This window comes from Panicum virgatum, chromosome 7N (assembly GCF_016808335.1).
Source record: "Panicum virgatum strain AP13 chromosome 7N, P.virgatum_v5, whole genome shotgun sequence".
NCBI classification, from domain to species: Eukaryota; Viridiplantae; Streptophyta; class Magnoliopsida; order Poales; family Poaceae; genus Panicum; species Panicum virgatum.
The window spans coordinates 35192588-35213694 of record NC_053151.1 but is presented as its reverse complement, the minus strand read 5'-3'; the positions used below and the strand labels follow the sequence as shown (position 1 = coordinate 35213694).

The window sequence follows — 21107 nt, the reverse complement described above, 5'->3', positions numbered from 1 at the left end:
TAAACAAGGCCTTAGTGGTACTGTGACAGAAATCTGAGTGCTCCTTTTGTCATGTGACGGAAGAGGAATAATATGGTGGCGCTGCAGTTACTGCAACATCCTAATAAAGAGAGAGCGAGCCGGGTGGGGGGTGGGGGTGTACAGGCGTACAGCTTATGTCCAAACCCAGCATTGCGACTACCATATATATAATTATGAAGAACCCAATAATTGAGCATTTCCAATTAGCAAGCCCAATAATGTACATTTTTTTGTGAAAACCAAAATTGTACATGGATGGACTACACCAAAACGAACTAAGTACAAGGCAATCCTGTTGAAAATTAATCACACGCGCACACACAAAGGAAAGAGAAGTCTGCTGCATAGCAGTTGTGCTAGTACCAGGGATACCGTGCCTTTGCAGGAGCAAACTCTCCATCTATCCAATAACCCCAAAACTGGAGAATTGCATCAACTACCCACCACCTTGTATTTTGAAGCAACCTTGCATGACATTGGTCCTCAAAAAGTTCAACCAGGATCACACCAATTGGCCAATCACTGCACATATTTTCGGATGAGGCCACCGGGTGTAACGTTGGCCCTCGGTCCATGGAACAGCAGACAAGACTGCAGAGAGCCATCCCTTACCGTTTTGCATGGAAGCCAGAATGCATGATTGTGGATTGTGGTGTGCCTGGACAATGCTTGAACAGATGACACTGGTTTCACCTAGAAGTTTAAGAGACCAGAAACCACAAATTTGGCTCATTCTGACTATAATGGAATTTAAACATATTGGAAATTGATATAAGACACACAAAAATTCTACACAAACAAGGTAGTCAGAAAGTTACGCATTTCTTGATGCTATGGAACAAACCTGAACACAAAATGACTAAGGAGGGCCACTGGTAACGCTCCAGATAGTAGGATTTTTGAATTGCGAACATATTGCATCAGACAAGAACTTTATAAGTTCCTCTCTTTTAACATCCTTCTCCCTTTTAAAATCAAGATGCCGAACCTGTGCCATAGACGCCAAAAAAAGTAGAGTTGATCAGTGATTCCTCTGCACTTAGAATAGATACTGAAGGTTTCTAGAGCAATAACCAAACAGCTGGTTTCTTGATTTTAATTTCTTAATAATCATATTTTTATGCATCTCGAATTGTTCACTGTTTCATAAGGTAGTCTCTGCCTCCAATTTCCACATAAGAATAACAGCAATAAACGTGAATTGTGTTAATATTTGATACAACTGGCAATTTGATCATCAATCTTAGTTTTAAAAGCAAATGAATTCAGTGATCTAGAAACTGGTCATATAAGCTGAACATACTAGAGAAGTTTTGCTAACTAGAAACTACAATTGACATATAGGTTGCTAACTGAAAACTACACTTGAATGTAGGCATATTTGAAATGCTTTTAAAAGTTCATACTCAACAGTCACAACACAAACACACAACATAGAAGCAAATTAAATGCAAAGCAGTTGGATAAAAGCAAGGTACCGTCCCTAGCAGTCCGACTTTTAATTTATTTACCTTCACGAGATCTGTTTGTGAGAGACCTGATTCCGTGATAAATACAAGGCATTTGATGTCATGATCACTGGCATATTCATACTGTTCTTGCAGACTTGGGTCTTCCTGAGGAACAAACTGAGCCTGAAAATAGTAAATCTATGAGCAGTGGTCATAATCATAATAACTTCACTCTCCTCTCTGATCCTTGCCGGTGATACTTTTCGAAGTTAGAACCCACCTTTATGTTAGCTTTCCAAAGATCTGCAACAAGTTCCATGCGCTCATTTAACAGACCACCACCACCCTTTGAACACACAAGTACACTGATGCTAGGTTCAATCCTGAACACCACAAAACTTATTTAGTTTTTAGAGCATAGATCACAGATATTATTGGGGAGTAAAAGAATCACTGACACCGGAAAGGGATGTGTAATTCAGAAGTATTAATGATCACCTGGACAATAACCTTGGCAGCCCCAGATCAGATGAAGTATTGTTAGGAAGAAATTTCTCAAGTGCGATGCTCACACCAACAGCACCTGGGGGTTTGGATTTCTGTACAGGTCACATGAAATACAATTAGAAGACTGAAATCAGTGGACATTATTTCTCTATTTCCTTTTCATTAAATGAAAGGCATTTGAAGGAACAACAACAATAATTTATCTCCCATGGACAGATATGTGACAATATATAGCATCTGAAAGAGGTCGCTGTACAGCAAGCAAGCTAGGATTTTGTGCCATCTGCATGTAGTTATTTGTTAAAATAGATGCATTCAAGGTATCTCCTGTAGCATACAGGAGGCATCATGTACAACTTACATGTGCTTTATCCCAAGCTTGTTCCATCAACCAATCATATCGTCCACCAACTGCCAGCAACTTTTCATGGAAACTTGGTCCATGATTGCCTTCTTTTGAGTATACCTGTGTCCAGATGGGGTTAATTGCATGTGCCATATCAAGAAGAAATATGTAAAATTCTGAAGGAGCAAAGCATGAACTCTAATAAAATGCATAGCACAATTGACATATGACCTATTATTTGATGACTCAACTAGCATTCCAAGTGCAATATCTTGTTTTCTGTTCTTTTCAACTGTTTTGTCATCAATTAACAAGGAATAAATATTAAATTAGAATGTATGGTTAACTTTCATGATAAGAGATAAAGTGTACACTATAAAATGAACAGAAAAAATTTGGACTGGAAAAAAAACTGAAGATGCAAGATTGTAGTACTTCACCTGGAAAAACAAATCTGTATAGTAACATTCTGAGGGAGGCATGAGTACATCAATAGTAACTGGTTGTTCTACCAACCATACTCTCAAACATTTCAGAAGTGCAGATAGATCATCAAGAGCCTTGCAAGCAGATTTATCTACAGCAAGAAATTCACAGTAACTACAATTATAATATTCCAGCCCCTAGATTTAAGCAGCTAATGAAATAAAGATTGAAGAATCACTACCATAGAACAGGGTCCCTCTTAATCTAGCAAGTACTTGATCTGCAGAGCCACAAAACCGCTGATCTGCTTTATGTAGCTTCTCAACAACTTCTTCAGAAAGTCGGAGATCCTAGAGCATTAGATAAACCAGCCCACGTCATCAAAACTATTTGCTGAAATGCTAAGTTTTCTTCAAACGATGTTCATATCCATAATAATATAGCCCAATCACTTAGATAGAAACAAAAGCATTCCCAGTAAAAAGCATTTATAACCACATCAGCACAGTTCTACAAGTCCAAAGCGAATCTTTTGGTTGGGCTTTTCTGAATAAGATTGGTTGCGTGTGGAGAAGCAAGCTCATTTATCCATGGAGACACAATGTAGCACAGATAAATTTTTCCACGAATCCAAGTGTGAATTGCAGTTCCCACATTGTTCAAAGATGCTCTTATAAAGAAGAACGGAAGTTATGAAGCTACTCTTCTGATAGTGCATTGTACTGTATCACTAAATGCTTCTTATACCTGCAATAGTTGCCCCCTAATCAAACTCCACTGTGACTTGCGGTCAGCCTTATTTGGCCAATATTGAACAAGAGTTGAAGACAGAAACTGAAAACAGAAAAGGAAGTATCAGCTAATATAATCGCAGAAGTTTCAGAAAGAGGTAAGGCAGAATATCATACCTCAGCAACATTTTGTCTTCGTTCCTGTGAAACTCCTGCCCAGGAGCAAATTGCTTCAGCAAGTTTGCCATGATTCAGACGTATGACTAGTGCCTTGGGATCATAAAAACGGGTCCCAAGGTCCAAAGCCACCTATCATCACAAAGAAACAGTTATGAAAACACAAAACTCCATTTTTACTATTAAAATGCACCTTCCAAGATTTTTCTTAAAAACACAGGACAGCTTGCCACGTGGAGATATGCTACCTTAATGATTTCAGCCTCTGGTATTGGTGAAGCACCGCCAATAATATCAAAATCCCCCTAACAGGATGTCAGCATTATCTTTGAGAAGGATTTCTTCAATTATTTTGTGAGCAAAAGAGTAGAAAATGAAGGGTGCTAACTTTAAAAAGCGTTGTGTCTAAATGGCAATCCCGTCTATTTAAAGCACGTACCTGAAGAAAACGATAAGGAGTTGAATGGCCAACAGCTCTTCTATGAACCCATGATATTTCATAACGCTTGAATGATGATGTCTGCGGATGAATTTGTGAGTAAACAGGGAAAGAAAAAAGAAAGAAAAGAGGTGTCATATGCTTCCAGAAAATCCCAAAGCATGACTTGACAGATGGCTGCTTGACCTAAATGCGGTGACACAATATGCACATTCAAATTTATTACACTTCTTGGTCAAAAACAAAAATTACGCCACCTTCTAGAACAAGTGTTTCAGGCCACGGACACAAAAAGCAGTCAGTGCACAATCTACAAGTAGGGTAGTACTATATTATTATTCACCATCGACTGATATATGCACATGTAGTTGAGCACTTTTGTTCTCATTTACTTGTACTGTGAAGCCATGTCTCAACTTTTACCGCAAATATACAATGAATTTCCAAGAAGTTTTCACTTAATTTTTTCCTAGTACATTTTTTATAGTTAAGTTCTTAATTAAATTAGCTAGTATTTCCTAATATGCACATATAATTAAAGAACAATGCTCGAAAATATACACTCCCTCCATCCCAAAACGGTTTTAATTTTTTTTCTAAGTCAAACTTTTCAAGCTTTGACCGAGTTTGAAGAAAAGCTCATACATATTTACATCATCAAATTTGTTAAATACATCATGAAATGTCTTTAGTGCATTTATTTGTATTTTAGATGTTAATATATGTTTATATAAACTTGGTCAAAATAAAAGAAGTTTGACTTATCAAAATTTAAACGTCCTACATCTTGTAAAGGAGGGAGTACTGCAGACTGCATCAGTGTCTAAAATGACAAGTAAAAGGAAAATAGAGGCAGTTTGTAATTGAAACATGCCCCCATCTAACAACTAAACAATTGTAAGGGAAAAAAGGTTGATTAATCTAAAACCCAGAAATGCATGAGATATAAAAAAACAAAATAGAAGCATACACATTCACACAAGTGAAAACACAAAAAGGACACTAACTTCTCACAGACCTGATTATCAGCAATTGACATAACAAATGGTGTTCGCAGTTCATAGCAAAGTTCTAGCATCTCTCCTCCTTGAGTTAAGATTTTCACTGTCTTTTCCCTAGAAAATTGTAGGCAATAGCATCAGTGCAGAGTGTTAGTAAAAAAATAGGCATCAATTGTCGGTTTCACTCTTAGAACAAATACACTCCAAACAAAACACGAGACATTCAAGTGGTCTGGAAATAACATACCTTTTTTCAGTAAAATTTCCTTCCAAAGTATGCAAGGGAGATATTTGGAACCTTTTAGCACAATGTCGCTTGAACACCTCCTTGGTAACCTCAATGATAGTATCCAAAAGTTCACTGTTATCAATGTTACCAGTGGATTTTTTGCTGCTTTCATGTTGGCATTGCATTTTGGCAATCAGCCTGTCCTCATTAAATATTGTAGATATAACACGGTCATAAACATATGTGTCCTCTGGTGTCTGTATCATTCTAAGCACATCTGTACCAATGGCCAAAAAGTAGTGAGCATAAATCCGTCAAAAAGATGCAATTGGCACTTCAACTATAGGGCCAGGGCTCAGAGATGTACACGACAGGGAAGGCTAGCACGGCTCCAGCACTTCAATATATGAATTTAATGGTACTTGCATGTCTATTTATAGAAAAAACTTTAAAGATTAGGCTTAAGTTCTAGACTAGATAAAATGGAGTCAAAGTGTCAAACATACCAATTCATTTAATAAATAGAGTGGACACACTGTCTGCATATGAGCACAAACAACCAGGATAGAGCACATCACAGGTGCCTAGTATAGGAGACAAGTAGGCCTCTTAGGCAGCAGGCCATGTGAAAAGAGCAGAAACCTAAAATTCATCAATCCAATTTTTTTTTGGCAGTCATCAATTTCAATCAAGAATCAAGTCATAACCTGTTCTTTCGGTGATAATTTAGTAGTATTAATGCAGAAAAGTTAATGGCTTACCATTTAGCCATTCGTCTTCCATCCGAGGAGGCAGTTCACTTTGCAAGACCTCAACAGCAGATGGACGGTCAGATGGGCTTGGAGACAGTAAGCGTCTTAACAGGTTTAACTGGGCAGGAAATTCTGCTGCCCATGATTTTGGAAGATCTCCCTTCTGCTTAAGATCAGAAAGAACAAGATGCCTTTCCATCGCTGTGGCAAATGGATGCCAAAGCTCAAAGAATATAACTCCCAAACTGTACATGTCAACCTGACAATTGACATAAAGAAGAACCACATTAAAAGGAAATATCGTCATATTACCAAATGTTTTAAAATCATGGGTAGGAGATTAGGAGCTCTGAATTCATTTCAAGAATAAGCAAATACTCTGTCCACAAAGGGGAAACATCACAAAAGGAGAAAAAAAACAAATACTAAAACCTATCACGTAGGGCAGACCAACCACATTTCACAACTAGAAGATGCTTTTTGTTCATTTTTTAAGCAAATAAATACCAAGTAATTTGTTCTAACCTTTTCATTTATCTGTGGCCATTTCTGCTCTACTTCAGGTGCAGTATAAAAATAGGTACCAACTTGACCAGTTCCATCCATTGAAACACCCACTGCCTCGGTAGGAAGATATTGGTCATGATCCAGCTGCTCCAGCTTCAGAAATTTGGCTGACAACAATGACAAATATTTTCAGCTGATATCATTTTTTCCATTCGCTTTTAGAGAAGTGCAAGCAATCATGATACAAAGTAAAGCACTGGCAGCTGAAACATCACAAGCTAGAACAGTGTATTCTTTCGACAATTTAATTGCCAATATACTAGAAAAGAAACATCTGAAGCTGGAAACTTCATATGACCTTACTGTCTCCACTCAACAGGCATGTGCATTGAGGGTTATATAATTGTGTTTGCCAATACCAATGAAACAGGAAATAATGACAACATTTCATTCTATATGGCTCGTACCATAGAAACTTACACGTTTCATCTTAAAGCTTGATATTTAAAGAACACCTTCCAAGCTATCAAGTAAAATAAAACAATAAAAAAAGAATACTACACGATATCAGCAACACTATGACAAAAAAATATTAACATACCAATATGATTTTACATATACGATATTAAAAGATATCATTCAAAAGAAGAAATAAATGGTCAGCAACAATTGCATCTTGTACAACACTATGATTTTTTGTTTGTTGGTACATAATACTGAAAATTAGAATAAAAATAAAACCAGAGAGAAAAGATATGCCAGTCCTGGATCTCATCACATACTGTACATACCTAGACCAAAATCCCCAATTTTAATATCATTGCGAACATCAAAAAATATGTTACTTGGAGTCAGGTCGCGGTGTATGATTCCTTGACTATGGACATGAGCTAGGCCTTCCACAATTTGTCGAAATAGGTGCCATGCATGGTCAATATCAAAAGATGAACTGTATGTCTCAAAATCCTGTCGCAGGGTCCTTTAAAAAAACAGTAGTTCAAAAAAGGTTAGATACAGAATAATTATAATCTATATCTTACTGTAGAATGGCATTCAATGACTGAAAATGCAGAAAGAAATATCACACTGCCTAAAGTTCCAACAATTCAAATTACCAGCCCCATGAGAACCCTTCAAAATTATATGCCAGCAAATTTAACTAACATACACCCTCCAATTCTTTTTAGAACACATTTCTGATCCAGCAAAATGAAGAAAATGATTGAAGATGATGTGGTGCTAGTGGACGAGAGTAGAGCAGGGGTAAATAGGAAGTTAGAGTCCGGAGGTGCCGGTGCGTAGTGGGGTGCTAAAGTGTGTTGATAAGGTAAAGAGGGGTAGAGGTAGACCTAAACTGATTTGGGACGAGTCGGTTAAGAGAGACCTTAAAAATTGGGATATCTCTGAGGAGTTAACTTTGGATAGGAGCGCTTGGAGACTAGCTATCAACGTGCCTGAACCTTGACCTTTGTGTCTTTTGGGTTTAATCTCTAGCCTACCCCAACTCGCTTGGGACAAAAGGCTATGTTGTTGTTGTTGTTGTTGATTGAAGGAAATGACAATAAATCCCATATTTCAGGCTCAGGAATATGAGAATTATTAATATTATTAAGAGAGATCTTTTCAATGGTATCAGTGTAGTGTGCCTTGATAAATTATAACAAAATTTTAATATACGGCTCAAGCATCAGAAGTTTCTCGACAAAGATAACACAAAATTAGAAAAAAAAATGGTGAAGAGACCGCAGCACAACTTTACTTAGTGCATAGCTGCATAATGAAACACACCTAGGACAATACTCCATTTGGATGTACAAGTACGTGGATTCCTGCTTATTTCCACCACCTGCATCCGATAGGCTGATGTCGTCATAACTAAAGATAGAGCTCTCAGCAGTGCGGGAACCACCAGCATTCAAAATATTATGATGACCGTATTCAGTTTCGACCCATGCCTGCATCTCAATGACAGGTGTGTCAGAATCGGCCAACACATGTTGAGTAAAAGGATTACTTTTTGAAGCAATAAACATCTGCGGAGATGATCACCTGGTAATAACGGACAATATGTTGATGCTGCAATCGTGAGAGTGTGGCTACCTCTCTGAGTACCTTGCAAAAATATTAATGAGAAACATCAAAAAGGCCATAACAGATGTGCTGGAGCAAACTCCTTAAAACTAAAAGTTAAAAAAAGAGGACCACATCCACATGAGTTACTGATGAGTAAATACTATATTTGTAAACCTCGTTGTTCTTACAATCTATTGGGAGGCACGAATGGCTATAATAATATCAAACATACCTATTGGTCAGTGATGGAGAGAATAATGGTTTGTATTCCTCCAAACTCTACAAGGGTGGGATATATAGATCCTATACATGGGCTCACATATACACCAACACCCCCCCCGCAGTCTGAACTACCGGCGCAGCAGTGTTCAAGAGTGGACAACAAGAAAGCCAACACCCCCCGCAGTCTGAACTACCGGCGCAGCGGTGTTCAAGACTGGACAAGAAGAGAGTACAAATAGAGTGCAAAGGGCAAATACCCCCCCCCCCCCCCGCAGCCACAACTAGCCACCGGCTACGTTGAGGCTGGAGCGAAACTCCGAGAAGGTCGAGGAGGGCAATCCCTTGGTGAAGATGTCAGCAAACTGGGAGGTAGTCGGGACATGGAGTACCCGAACATCGCCGATGGCGACTCTGTCGCGCACGAAGTGTAGGTCGATCTCCACATGCTTCGTCCGCTGATGCTGGACGGGGTTGGTGGAGAGATACACGGCGCTGACATTGTCGCAGTAGACGAGCGTGATCTTGGCAAGCGGGCTGTGGAGCTCCGCCAAGAGCTGTCGGAGCCAGGACGCCTCCGCCACGCCGTTAGCAACAACCCGATACTCCACCTCAGTACTGGAATGGGAGACAACCGGCTGCCGTTTGGATGACCAGGAGACCAGGTTGCCGCCCAGGAAGACGGCGTAGCCGGAAATGGAACGACGAGTGTCCGGGCAGCCAGCCCAGTCAGCGTCGGTGTAGACCACCAGCTCAGCAGAGGACGAGCGGTGAAGCACCAGGCTGAGGTCCACAGTGCCACGGACGTAGCGGAGGAGACGCTTCAGCGCAGCAAGGTGTGACTCCCGGGGATCATGCATATGGAGACAGACCTGCTGAACAGCGTAGGTGAGGTCCGGCCTGGTGAAGGTGAGGTACTGCAAAGCACCAGCCAGACTCTAGTAGGCAGTAGGATCAGCCACCGGATCACCCAGATCAGCAGACAGCTTCGCCTGAGTGTCGACAGGAGTGGAGCAGGGCTTGCAATCAGTCATCCCAGCCCGCTCCAGAATATCAAGTGCGTACTGCCGTTGGTGAAGGAGAAGACCAGACGGACGAGGCTCAACAATGACGCCCAAGAAGTGGTGGAGCTGACCCAGATACTTCATAGCAAACTCCTGCTGCAGAGAGGAGATGACACTCTGAAGCAACTGCTGACTGGAGGCTGTGAGCACAATGTCATCGACATAGATCAGCAGATATGCAGTCTCATCCCCACGGCGGTAGATGAAGAGAACGTGTCAGACTTGGCCTCGGTGAACCCCAATGTCAGCAAGAACGTGGCGAACTTAGAGTACCAAGCCCGAGGAGCCTGCTTCAAACCATAAAGAGACTTGTTGAGTCGGCAGACCATATCCGGACGACTTGAGTCCACAAATCCCGCTGGCTGAGAGCAGTAGACAGTCTCTGACAGAATGCCGTGAAGAAACGCATTCTTCACGTCCAGCTGGTGCACAGGCCAAGAGCGCGAGAGCGCAAGAGAGAGGACCGTGCGCATAGTAGCAGGCTTCACCACTGGGCTGAAGGTCTCATCATAGTCCACACCAGGTCGTTGAGTGAACCCCCGGAGAACCCAGCGAGCCTTATAGCGCTCCAGTGTGCCATCAGCCCGACGCTTATGCGTCCAGATCCACTTGTCAGTCACCACATTGCAACCAGACGGACGCGACACGAGGTCCCACGTCTGGTTGGCAAGAAGAGCCGCATACTCCTCTTCCATCGCGCGACGCCAGTGAGGATCCGCCAAGGCGTCGCGGACAGAGGAGGATACCGAAGAGACCCGCGGCTCTCCCTCGGTGGCGGAAAGAGTCGCGGAATGACACGCCATCCGCCGAGTCACCATGGGATGGATATGCCGATGATCCCGATGGATGACTGGTGGGTGGTACACCTCTGGCTCAGCTCGAGAGGGAGCCGGAGGAGTCGGCGGCGGCGACGGCTCCGGTGTAGGCGTCGCAGGAGCCTCCGGAGCAGGAGGCGGAGCCGGTGTCGGCACCGAACGACGCCGGTACACCTGCACCGGCTGAGCGTACCGCTGCGGCGCCGGTGTCAGCGCTGGTACACCTGCACCGGCTGAGCATACCGCGCAGGTGCAGGGGAGAGCACCGGGGCCGCGCGTGGCGCAGCGGGAGACACCGGATCCGAACACGGCATGACCGGAGGTCCGGGGGCCGTGCGTGGCGCGACCGCGGGTACCGGGGCCGCGCTAGGCGCAGCAGGGATCACCGGAAGCGGTGCCGGGGCGCCGGGAAAACCTGCAGGGAAAGGACAAACAGGTAACGGTGGCTGAACCACCGGGTCAGTCGGAAACAAAGACTCCAGCTTGGGGTCAGGAGAAGGAGTGGAGGAGGTGGAGTAGGGGAAATCCGACTCGTCAAAGACGACGTGTCGGGAGATCAGGACGCGGCGAGAGGTGAGGTCAAAGCGTCGGTACCCCTTGTGGTCAGGGGAGTAACCGAGGAACACACAACGAGTCGAGCGGGGCGCCAGCTTGTGAGAAGCGGTGGTGGAGGTGTTAGTGTAACACGCACACCCAAAGACCCGAAGGTGGTTGTAGCGAAGAGGAGTACCGAAGAGAGCGTGGTGTGGAGTGGGAGCAGGAGAAGCAGTGGACGGGAGACGGTTGAGCAGGTAGGTGGCGGTGTGGAGGCTCTCAGCCCAGAAGCGCGGGGGCAGAGAGGCCTGGATCAGAAGGGTGCGCACGACGTCGTTCGTCGTGCGAATCATCCGCTCAGCCTTGCCGTTCTGATGAGAGGTATACGGACAAGACATACGCAGCTGAACACCCCGAGAGAGGAAGAAGGAACGGGAGGTGGAGTTATCGAACTCCCCGCCCGTTGTCACACTGGACGGCCTTAACGGTGAGGCCGAACTGAGTGGACACCCAGGCAAAGAAGTGGAGGAGAGTGGGGAAGGTCTCAGACTTGGCGCGCAAAGGGAAAGTCCAAGCGTAATGAGAAAAATCATCAACAATGACCAGATAATATTTATAGCCAGACATGCTGAGTACAGGAGATGCCCACAAGTCAAAGTGAATAAGATCAAAAGCATGCGAAGAAGAAGAAAACGGAAGTCTAACATGACGACCTAACTGGCACGCATGACAGAGGTGCTCAGCAGGAGCCATAGTACATGGAACATCGGTACTACGACTGAGTTGAGCCAAAACGTCGCGGTCGGGGTGCCAGGTGGTGGAAGAAGGCGTCACGGCAAAAGCAGTAGACGAAGAAGTCGAAGACGGAGCAGCGGAAACAGGAAGCCGAAGAATGTAAAGGGGCCCTGGGCTGTCACATCTGAGGAGCGGACGCCGGGAAGCCGAATCCTTCACAGTAAGACCAGAAGAGTCAAATTCGATAGAACAGGAGTTGTCCGCAGTAAACTGGCGAATGGAAAGAAGGTTGTGAAACATTTGAAGAGCAACAAGAACATTAGAAAGACGAGAAGCAGAACCCACTACGGTGACAGAAAGGCAAGACCCATCACCAACCATAATAGAAGAAGGATAAGAGGGTTGTGGGGGTCGGACAGAAGAGAGGATACCGGCATCAGGAGTGGTGTGGAACGAGGCACCCGAGTCGGCGATCCACTCGGTGCTGACCGGCGGCGTCAGTCCCATGGTGCTGAAGGACTGCGCCAGAGCGGCCTGGTCCCACCCCCCAGGCCAGGTCGGCTGCTGGCTGGGCTGAGCGGGCGGGGTCCAGTACGGTGCGGAGAGGGGAGCAGCACCGGTGAACATGGCCGCCGGCTGGAGCTGAGGACGAGGCCCCCCTCTCGGACTCTGGAACGGCCACATCGAGAGGCGCCCTGACCATGGGTTGCTGAAGGATGGCCAGGGCGTACCTCCAGGGGCAGGAGCGAGAGTCGGCGCGCCCCGACGGCCCCCACCGGTACCGGTACCCCCAGAAGCAGGGCCGCCAGTGCCACCACCACCACCACGTCCCCCCGCCGACGACGTCCACGCCCCCCACCTCCGGTCTGCCCGGCGGGAGTAGCACCAAGGAGAGAGGTGGCAGGGGTGGCGGAGGAAGCCGGTGGAGCTGCGACGAGCGCGGTGGAGGTGGACGAGGGCGATCCGGGCGCGAGACCCTTGGTGATCTACTCGAGGGCGAGGTCGTCCCGGACCTGCAGGAATGAGGGGAAGGGCCTCTGGCGGGCGATCCAGCTCTTCAGGTGGTCATAGGTGATGCTCAGGCCCCACAGGACATTGAACACCAAGACCCAATCGGACACCGGATCCCCGAGGTCGTGAAGAGCATCGGCCATGACTTCATCCGCCGGCAGTACTCGCCAACGGAGAGGTCCCCCCTGCACGAAGGTGCGGAAGGTGGCGTCGAGCTGGAGGGCGCGGTACTCGGCGTTGCCGAGGAACTGCCCCTCGAGCGTCACCCAGGCCTGGCGCGCGGTGCCGCCGTGGGTCCTGACGAGGTCCTGAAGATCTAGGGAGATGGTCCCGAAGATCCAGGACATGGCGACGCTGTCGAGGCGCAGCCACGCCACGTCCTGCGCCTCGATTGGCGTGTCGAGGAGGACGTGGTCGTCGAGGGCGTAGCGGCGGAGGGTGAGCAGGACCTGGTTCCGCCAGCGTCCGCAGGAGGACGGTGACCACAGGGCCCTGATGTTCTGGACACCGGCGGCCTGGAGGTGGAGCTGGGCGACCATGAGGTCGGTCGGGTCGTACCGGGCTCCAGATCCAGCGGGCGGGGCTGGCGGGAGGAAGAGGCGCCGGCTCGGGGTCGACGGGTAGCTAGCCGGAGGAGACGCGGAGGAAGTGCTCCGCCTCGGCGACCCGGAGAGCGGAGGCGTCGGCCGCGGCGCGCTCGCGCTCCCAGGCGAGGGCAGCCACGCGGACTCGCTCCTGGGCCGCCGAAGCCTCCGATTTGGCGGCGAGGAGGGCCGCGGCGAGAGCGGCGTCGGCCTGCTGCTCGCGGAGAGCGGCGCATCCTCGGGCGCCATCCCGAGACCGGTCCACGCGGAATCGGCGGCGGTAGCGGGCCGCTTGCCCGCCGCGACAGTAGCGCGGAGGGCCGCAGCGGCGGCGGCGGCCGCGGGGAAGGAGGAGAGGGGCAGCGGCGGCACCGGTGGCCGGCCGGCGGCGACGCCGGCGGCGGCTGGTGGTGCTGGATGCTAGAGGTGGGAGGGGAGAGAGGAAACCTAACCCTAGGCTAATGATACCATGATGGAGAGAATAATGGCTTGTATTCCTCCAAACCCTAGAAGGGTGGGATATATAGATCCTATACATGGGCCTTTATACATGGGCTCACATATACACCAACAGTCAGCTAATGCCTAACTGGCTCATTACGAGAATTGCAGAAGTGGTATGAATTTACATGTTCTAGCCAATGGTGTAGTTGAATTGACTGGTCAAAGCCAAATAAAATACATGTAAAAGATGCATAATATACCCAAAAAATAAAGTTTACTGATAGAACTTAGAAGTGAACTTTTACATTGCTTGCACCATCAAGATCCCCAAACATGGACATAGAAAGGATGCAATAACTGCATAAAGCAAAAACTGTTTCTGAACAGTAGAATGGGATTGAATATATATACAAACCTTAAAATCTTCTCATTCACTTGAGGACTTCTATCCTTCAGGCGTATTTTTTTTACAGCATATTGCCGTCCATCTAGCTTGTTTTTGCATAATGCAACACGACCAAAACCCCCCTGACCTGTACAGATGATATCTTAAAGAATCATGCTAATTGATGAAAATACACACAGACGATTAAAATGCAAGATTTCGCCATTGTCAAAACTGGGCTTCACCGGAATGCCATCCCGCAATTGGGTTTCGCAGCTTTGCCATTATGAAATGGTGCCAACACGCTAGAATGCCTTTTCAACATTTACCAATAAAACATTAGTGATGGGAATAAGATACTCACCAAGGGAACGGAGCTCCTCAAAATCATTCAAATAACGGGAATTCGGCCTAGATGATGAATTATCAGCTCTCCAAAACAGAGAACACTCTGAAGAGATCTGTTTGTGAATGCCATCAGAAAGCCAGGTAACAATTAGAGGTGATCAAACTAGATTTATATTGTAGGTGCAAATCATGAATTAGTAGAAGATAAACAGGTCTGACTTACTATTTGTTCCCCGAAAACATGACTGAATGTTTCCCCAAAAACAGCAGGAGAGTCAGATATTAAATTCTTAGCCCACTCAGAAAGAATCTGGTTAATACAAAAAAGAGATAGATCCATTCAGTTAGAGTGGTGACAAAAAGAAAGAGCAACATAAAGACAAAAACTATACGCACCCCTATGTTGCATAGCTCTGATGATATTGCTGGCAAAGCAGCTGAAAGAGAATCCTTAGACGAACAGGCTATCCGAAGCAGGTGTACCTAATTAAGGTACTAAACATGGTTCAATAGTTAAGGAGAAAATGTCACTCAAAGAGTGTTGTGAAAACAAAATATTACCACAATTAAATCCCTCTTCTTATTCCTTGAAGCATCATCTAACATGTCTGAAACATAAGATGAACCATTTGAGGAGCTAAAGTCTGAATCACAATCTTCTTCATTCCAAGCTTCGTCTGCAAGGTCAGCGTCCTACCAGTATTGATCAATATGCAGCAAGATTAGGATGAATCATAACTTTATCTACTTAAATCGATTGTAGACAGGCTACTAAAAATAAAAAGGTAAATATTCAAAAAAGTAAAGTAGAAGCAATAGTACAAATTACATGGTGTGACCTCGAAAGACATGATCACAAATTGATTAGCATGGCAACATACCAAGTTGCGAAGCAGATGCACAAGAATTTTATAGTCAGAATGATACATATGTTGAGACTTAAGACCACTCCACATGTTCCACAAAATAGGCATGCCAGTGCAAATCAGTCAAATGTGTCAAGACAAACATATCAACAAGTAAATTGATAGTAGAACATAACTATTTAAAAAGCTCCATCACAAATAAAAGCAATAACAAAGAATTCAAACTCAAGTGGAGCATAATTAACAACTCTTGGCAAAAATAAATCTAGAATTGACATACAAGTCAGTATATAGATGGTTTCCTCCTATCTAAAAAATCAGCATTCTCATAATTGGCTAATCCTTGTGCGACCCTAGGCTAAATTTTCCCTTCCTTTTTCTTTGTAAATATATAGGAAGAGTTAAGAGCAAAATACACCTGGGGTCCTTAAACTTTTCCCAGATTCTCCTAGGTCCATAAACTTAAACTATCAGAATGACCATCTGAGTCCTTAAACTTTTCAGGTGATTCACTCTAGGTCCAATTGTGGACCAGAACTCTCACTTGGGATGAACTATTTAAAAAGTTGAAGGGACCAGATGCTCATTTTGAGGGGTCATGTACCTATATGAGAATCCAGGAAAAGTTTTAAGGACACTGGGTGCACATTACTCTTATAGAAGTGTGATGCTATAGTTTATCTACGAGATATATTAAAACAAAATGAACCTGCAAAAGTTCTTCATTATTACCTCAGGCTCACGTAGACTGCTCAAACTCCGTTCTGGAGTATCTGATGTATTTCCCGCATTGCTAGTAGACAAGGTTTTGCTATCATTTTCAGTTTCCTCTGCCACAACATGTAAATTCGGAGCTGCCTCCTGTATGACACCATGCTTTGCGGCACGTTGCTGTTCAGCTTTATCACCAGATGAGCTCTTTGCACGATAAGCCTTATCAGCTGAGACATGGGATTTTTCGATGGTTGTTTTCCTCTTGCTTCTAACATTAGATTTAACATGAGAACCAGAATTTTTCCTGCCACTATCCATTGTCAGATCTGGACCTTGTCGACTCCAACTAGTATCATCATATAACTGACTGTACAGATCAAAGGAGGTATGTATGTAAGAGATTCCAGGGTGAGGATCAGCGTCAAGGCTAACTTTCACATCTACATCAGTAGTTGAGCTCGAACCCAGGTAAGAAGCCTACAACATTAGATAGCAACAAACCTCAGGCATGATCCAAGAGCAACAACAACAACAACAACAACAATATAGCCTTTTTTCCCAAGCAAGTTGGGGTAGGCTAGAGATGAAACCTGAAAGAAATAAGTTCAAGGTTCAGGCACATTGATAGCTAGTCTCCAAGCGCTCCTATCCAAAGCTATCTCTTTAGAGATATTCCAATCCTTAAGGTCTCTCTTAACCGACTCATCCCACGTCAGTTTAGGTCCACCTCTACCCCTCTTTACATTATCGACCCGCTCAAGAACCCCATTACGCACCGGCGCCTCAGGAGGCCTTCGTTGGACATGTCCAAACCATCTCAGCCGATGCTGGGTAAGATTCTCCTCAATTGGTGCCACCCCGACCCTATCCCGAATAACTTCGTTCCGGACTCTATCCCTCCTTGTGTGCCCGCAAAACCACCGCAACATCCGCATCTCTGCTACACTCAGTTGCTGGACATGTCGCCTTTTTGTAGGCCAACATTCAGCACTGTATAACATCGCCGGACGAATTGCTGTCCTATAGAATTTGCCTTTTAGCTTTTGTGGCACCCTCTTGTGACAAAGGCATGATCCAAGAGCAACATATGAAAAAAATATGAAAATGAAAAAGGTTCAGTACAAATAATTCAAAACAGCTAAAAGCCTAGAATTTTCATCGCTAGTTTCACTATGCATACAAGAAAAAAAAAGGCCATGAGAAAACTGACTTACAGTGCTAGCTGAAACATGAGAGGGAGTAATCTCTGACAGAAACTCTTGGGCAGCCTCAAACAAATCAAAAATCATAACACGCCCTTCTCGGGAATAAATGTTTGCCTAAACAACAGATGGTGATAAATGAGTCAAGGGTGTACAAGGAAAAAAGCAATAATCACATTTGGTCGTGCTAAGGTAAAGCAAAAGTTCAATTTAGTAAGATATTGTGCAATTCATAATTTTGAAGTACAATGCCAGACGAAAAAAAACCCTTAATATTTCTGATTCTCTTGACAGACATACTAGAACATTGTACTTGCATCTTGATAATTCTTGTCACTTGGGAAATGAGGAAGAACCGCAATGGGTGTCTTTTCAACGGGGAGTCTCCTTGTGTCAGTACTGTTCTTAGGGCTTGTTTTAACAGTGCTAGGTTTCTGTTGGTCATGTTTTTAATTATTACGTGGTGCGTCGTAGTAAGTTTGTAATGGTTTGAACTGGTTCTGTATGACATTTTTCTTATTTATTGACATGATACACAACTCCTGCATCTTCAAGAAAAAAATGTATTTGCGTCTTCATTAAATGTAAAATGATAATCGGACAATTATTTCACACACCAACAAAGCGAGCATAAAAAAATTCAGCACTTCCCATATATGGAGTAGAAGCTGCCTTGATAGGATCTACGGTCTTGACACCAAACACTAAGCAAAAGGATGCATACACATAGCCTGAACTGTTCTTATAATTTCGCAGCATAACAGTTTCAAAACAAACAGAGTTCAGTGAAATTATTCCTTCTAACCACAAATAAGTAATACGGTCAGGTGAAGTCAAATATACCTGATCAAAAAGAAGAGAAAGTAGCCGATCTGCATCTTCTTTAGACAAGTTTTTTTCAGGTACAATACGCAATTTCGGACACTTGTGGGGGTAACCAGGAAAGCATCTATATTTCAAATTTTTAATCAAGAGGTAAATGTCTGTCACTGAAAATAACAAACAAGTATAGGTAATGTCGTTATAGCTTAGATGAAGACACTTACATTACATCAAGAATAGCTGAAACATTTAGATCTTCAAAGCCCATGCCATCAGAGTAAGGCCTGTTTAAGTTATTCAGTGGTAACAAGACATCAGTTGTTAAATATCAATATTAAAAAATCCATAAGTATGTACCTTAGAAAATACCTGATACATATGTTAAATCGGGTCTGAGGTGATTCTGATTTTACTTTGAAGTCCTCCCCTAAAATTGAAGTCCTAATTGATGTAGTACCAGAAGGTGCAGAGAACATACAAACAAAGAAGGGTTAACAAAGGGGCACTGACATTATGCAAAGTGAACCGATCAAAGCTTGTTTTACTAGTAAACCAGTTATTCAGTCCCATTTCAAGCTCTAAAATACAAATCCGACACAGCATGTGTTTCTGCTGTTAATGACCATGTAGACAGTAGACAATATCCAACTGAAACAAGAATACTCAATTATACCCAAAAGACCATAGCTAAAATTTACCAATCACTAGGAAAGAGTATTAGACCAGGAGCGATCGTCAAAACTATTCAGTAGCACAAAGGTTGGAAAGCGATAGTAAATTGAGGTTGGGCACCGAGCCTACAGGTATAACTCCTCACCAACTGAACAAACGACATGGAATTTACATTCTATTCAGCGTCAATGGCAACAGTTTTGGAACAGGCGAAACAGCAAAACTCTACATAAGCACAGCTGTATTATCAATGAAACGAAGAACAGTAACTCTGAAATATGAGACAATGTGGGGAGGCCACTGGCAGCGATCGATACACTGCACTGAAACAATCAGCAACGGATGTGAATCATGCAAACTCCCCCATAGGAAGGAGCGGCAAGCTATCGCGCGCTTGAAATGCGGAACGCCACGCGGCGACAGGGCGAGAGAGAGCCGGCGAGCGCCCAAGCGGCGGCGTGACTTACAGGGCGGTGAGCTCCTCGTCGAGGGCGGTCTGGTCGCCCTCGTGCTGCGCGGCGTGGTCCTTGGCGGCCTTGCGCCCTGCCGCGCCCCGCTTCTTCTTCTTCCTCGAGCTGTGCCCCATCGGTCAAGCCGGCCGGAGCGCGAGCGGGCGCGTCGCGGCTGGCGTCGTCCTCCCCCGCCGGAAGCAAACGGCAGCGGAGGCGGAAGGCGATGTCGCGATCGACGCGAATGATGGGTGTGAAGCCCGGAGATCTGCGCTGGCGCGTGGCGTCGGGCGGAAGAAGGCGCGGTTTTGCAGGGGTGGGTTTGGGATGGCCGGATGGGCGGGGTGGGGGCGCGTCGACTCGAGTCCAACACGACTGTCCAGTGGGGCCCGGGGCGGCTGCTGGTGATGGCGGCGAGCAGGCGAGATTTTTCGGTGGGGTTTTGTGGCGACTGCGGATGAGCACGTGACGTCAGTGATCGCAAACCGGCCCCCGGCGGCTAATCTTCTACAGCTACATAAAAAAAATATAATACTCAGAAATTAAATTTTCCTCAAATTCGATTTAGTATAAAATATATAATATTATTAATTCAATTATACTTATTATATAATATAAATAGTAATACTATTTTATAAACTTTTAGTTAAATTTAAAATTATTTGAGTCCTCAGAAAGCAATAGTTGCATTTTTAAACACGGAATAAGTACTACAGTGAAAGCTGTACATTGGTGGTTACTGCTGCTTACTAGCCTACTAGCCTGGGTCATCATGGGCACTCCCGTGCGCGCGACGAAATGGTTGGTGATATTTCAAGCCCTCAGCTGAAACGGAAGTTTTTTTTGACTATGTAATTATTTGGAATAATTTTATTTTTTTGACCCCTTAACTATTACTACTACCGGGCCAAGATTTTGCGTGCTCCTGTGCGTTCTGGCCCACGTGGGTCATGTGACTGTTTACAGTGAAACCCACATAACAATGTTCATGTGGACCCAATACTGTTCACGGTGGGCCAACAGTTCTGGAGCCGACGTCCCCTCGATGGGACCCACGATGCACTGTTCATAGTGGCCCCAAATACTGTTTATAGTGGGACTGTGGCCGAGGGCACTCTCCCCGGTTGTTAGTCTAAATTTGGTTTCTAAATTTTATATACAACAACATTCCAATTTTTTTAAACCTCTCTAAATAAACATAAACTCAAACATATATTACAAACAAAAATTATCAAAATCATAAATCACTTTTCTATAACGTTAATAAATTATAGAACACACTCTATTGTCTACAGCAGACCAGCGCTAAACAATGATAAACTCAAACATATGCTCCAACAAATTATCGAATCCATAAACCAGTTCAATGTAATTGTCGGGTACCACAATTAGGGACACCCTAATTGGGGTACTAAGATCACTCTGAAAAACGCAAACACATGTTAGGCGACTGAGCCCACGAAGGCCCACGGCCTCCTTCCCATCCGGAAGAAAGGAAAGGACTCAAAGAAGCCCAGCATGCGGCCCATTCGCACCCCCTCGGACCCGCGGGGCTATCTCCGCCTCGCTCGAGGGCTCCCATC

The 21107-nt window shown here is 44.8% G+C and overlaps 1 protein-coding gene across 4 annotated transcripts; it reads right to left on the bottom strand.

The window, feature by feature from the left end:
* Positions 1 to 187: 187 nt before the first annotated feature.
* On the bottom strand, positions 188 to 19901 carry LOC120680756 (eIF-2-alpha kinase GCN2-like). Of its 4 annotated transcripts, none has more exons than XM_039962282.1 (30): positions 19543 to 19901; positions 18773 to 18844; positions 18633 to 18687; positions 18425 to 18530; positions 17594 to 17698; positions 16398 to 16856; positions 15361 to 15492; positions 15196 to 15282; positions 15023 to 15109; positions 14816 to 14912; positions 14482 to 14599; positions 8637 to 8691; positions 8376 to 8542; positions 7379 to 7566; positions 6606 to 6754; positions 6090 to 6339; positions 5347 to 5605; positions 5117 to 5213; positions 4099 to 4179; positions 3908 to 3964; positions 3660 to 3791; positions 3499 to 3585; positions 2993 to 3101; positions 2766 to 2902; positions 2341 to 2445; positions 1971 to 2071; positions 1753 to 1855; positions 1533 to 1655; positions 866 to 1009; positions 188 to 714 (listed from the first exon to the last, which is right to left on the bottom strand). In XM_039962282.1, the coding sequence occupies exons 3-29, from the start codon at positions 18650 to 18652 to the stop codon at positions 881 to 883; spliced, it is 3540 nt and encodes a 1179-aa protein (XP_039818216.1). In that variant the 5' UTR covers positions 18653 to 18687; positions 18773 to 18844; positions 19543 to 19901; the 3' UTR covers positions 188 to 714; positions 866 to 880. The 4 variants fall into 4 exon arrangements, with proteins under 4 accessions (XP_039818216.1, XP_039818215.1, XP_039818214.1 ...); XM_039962281.1 differs by having other exon boundaries at positions 7433 to 7566; positions 18628 to 18687; positions 19543 to 19843; XM_039962280.1 differs by having other exon boundaries at positions 18628 to 18687; positions 19543 to 19842.
* Between the last annotated feature and the right edge of the window lie 1206 nt (positions 19902 to 21107).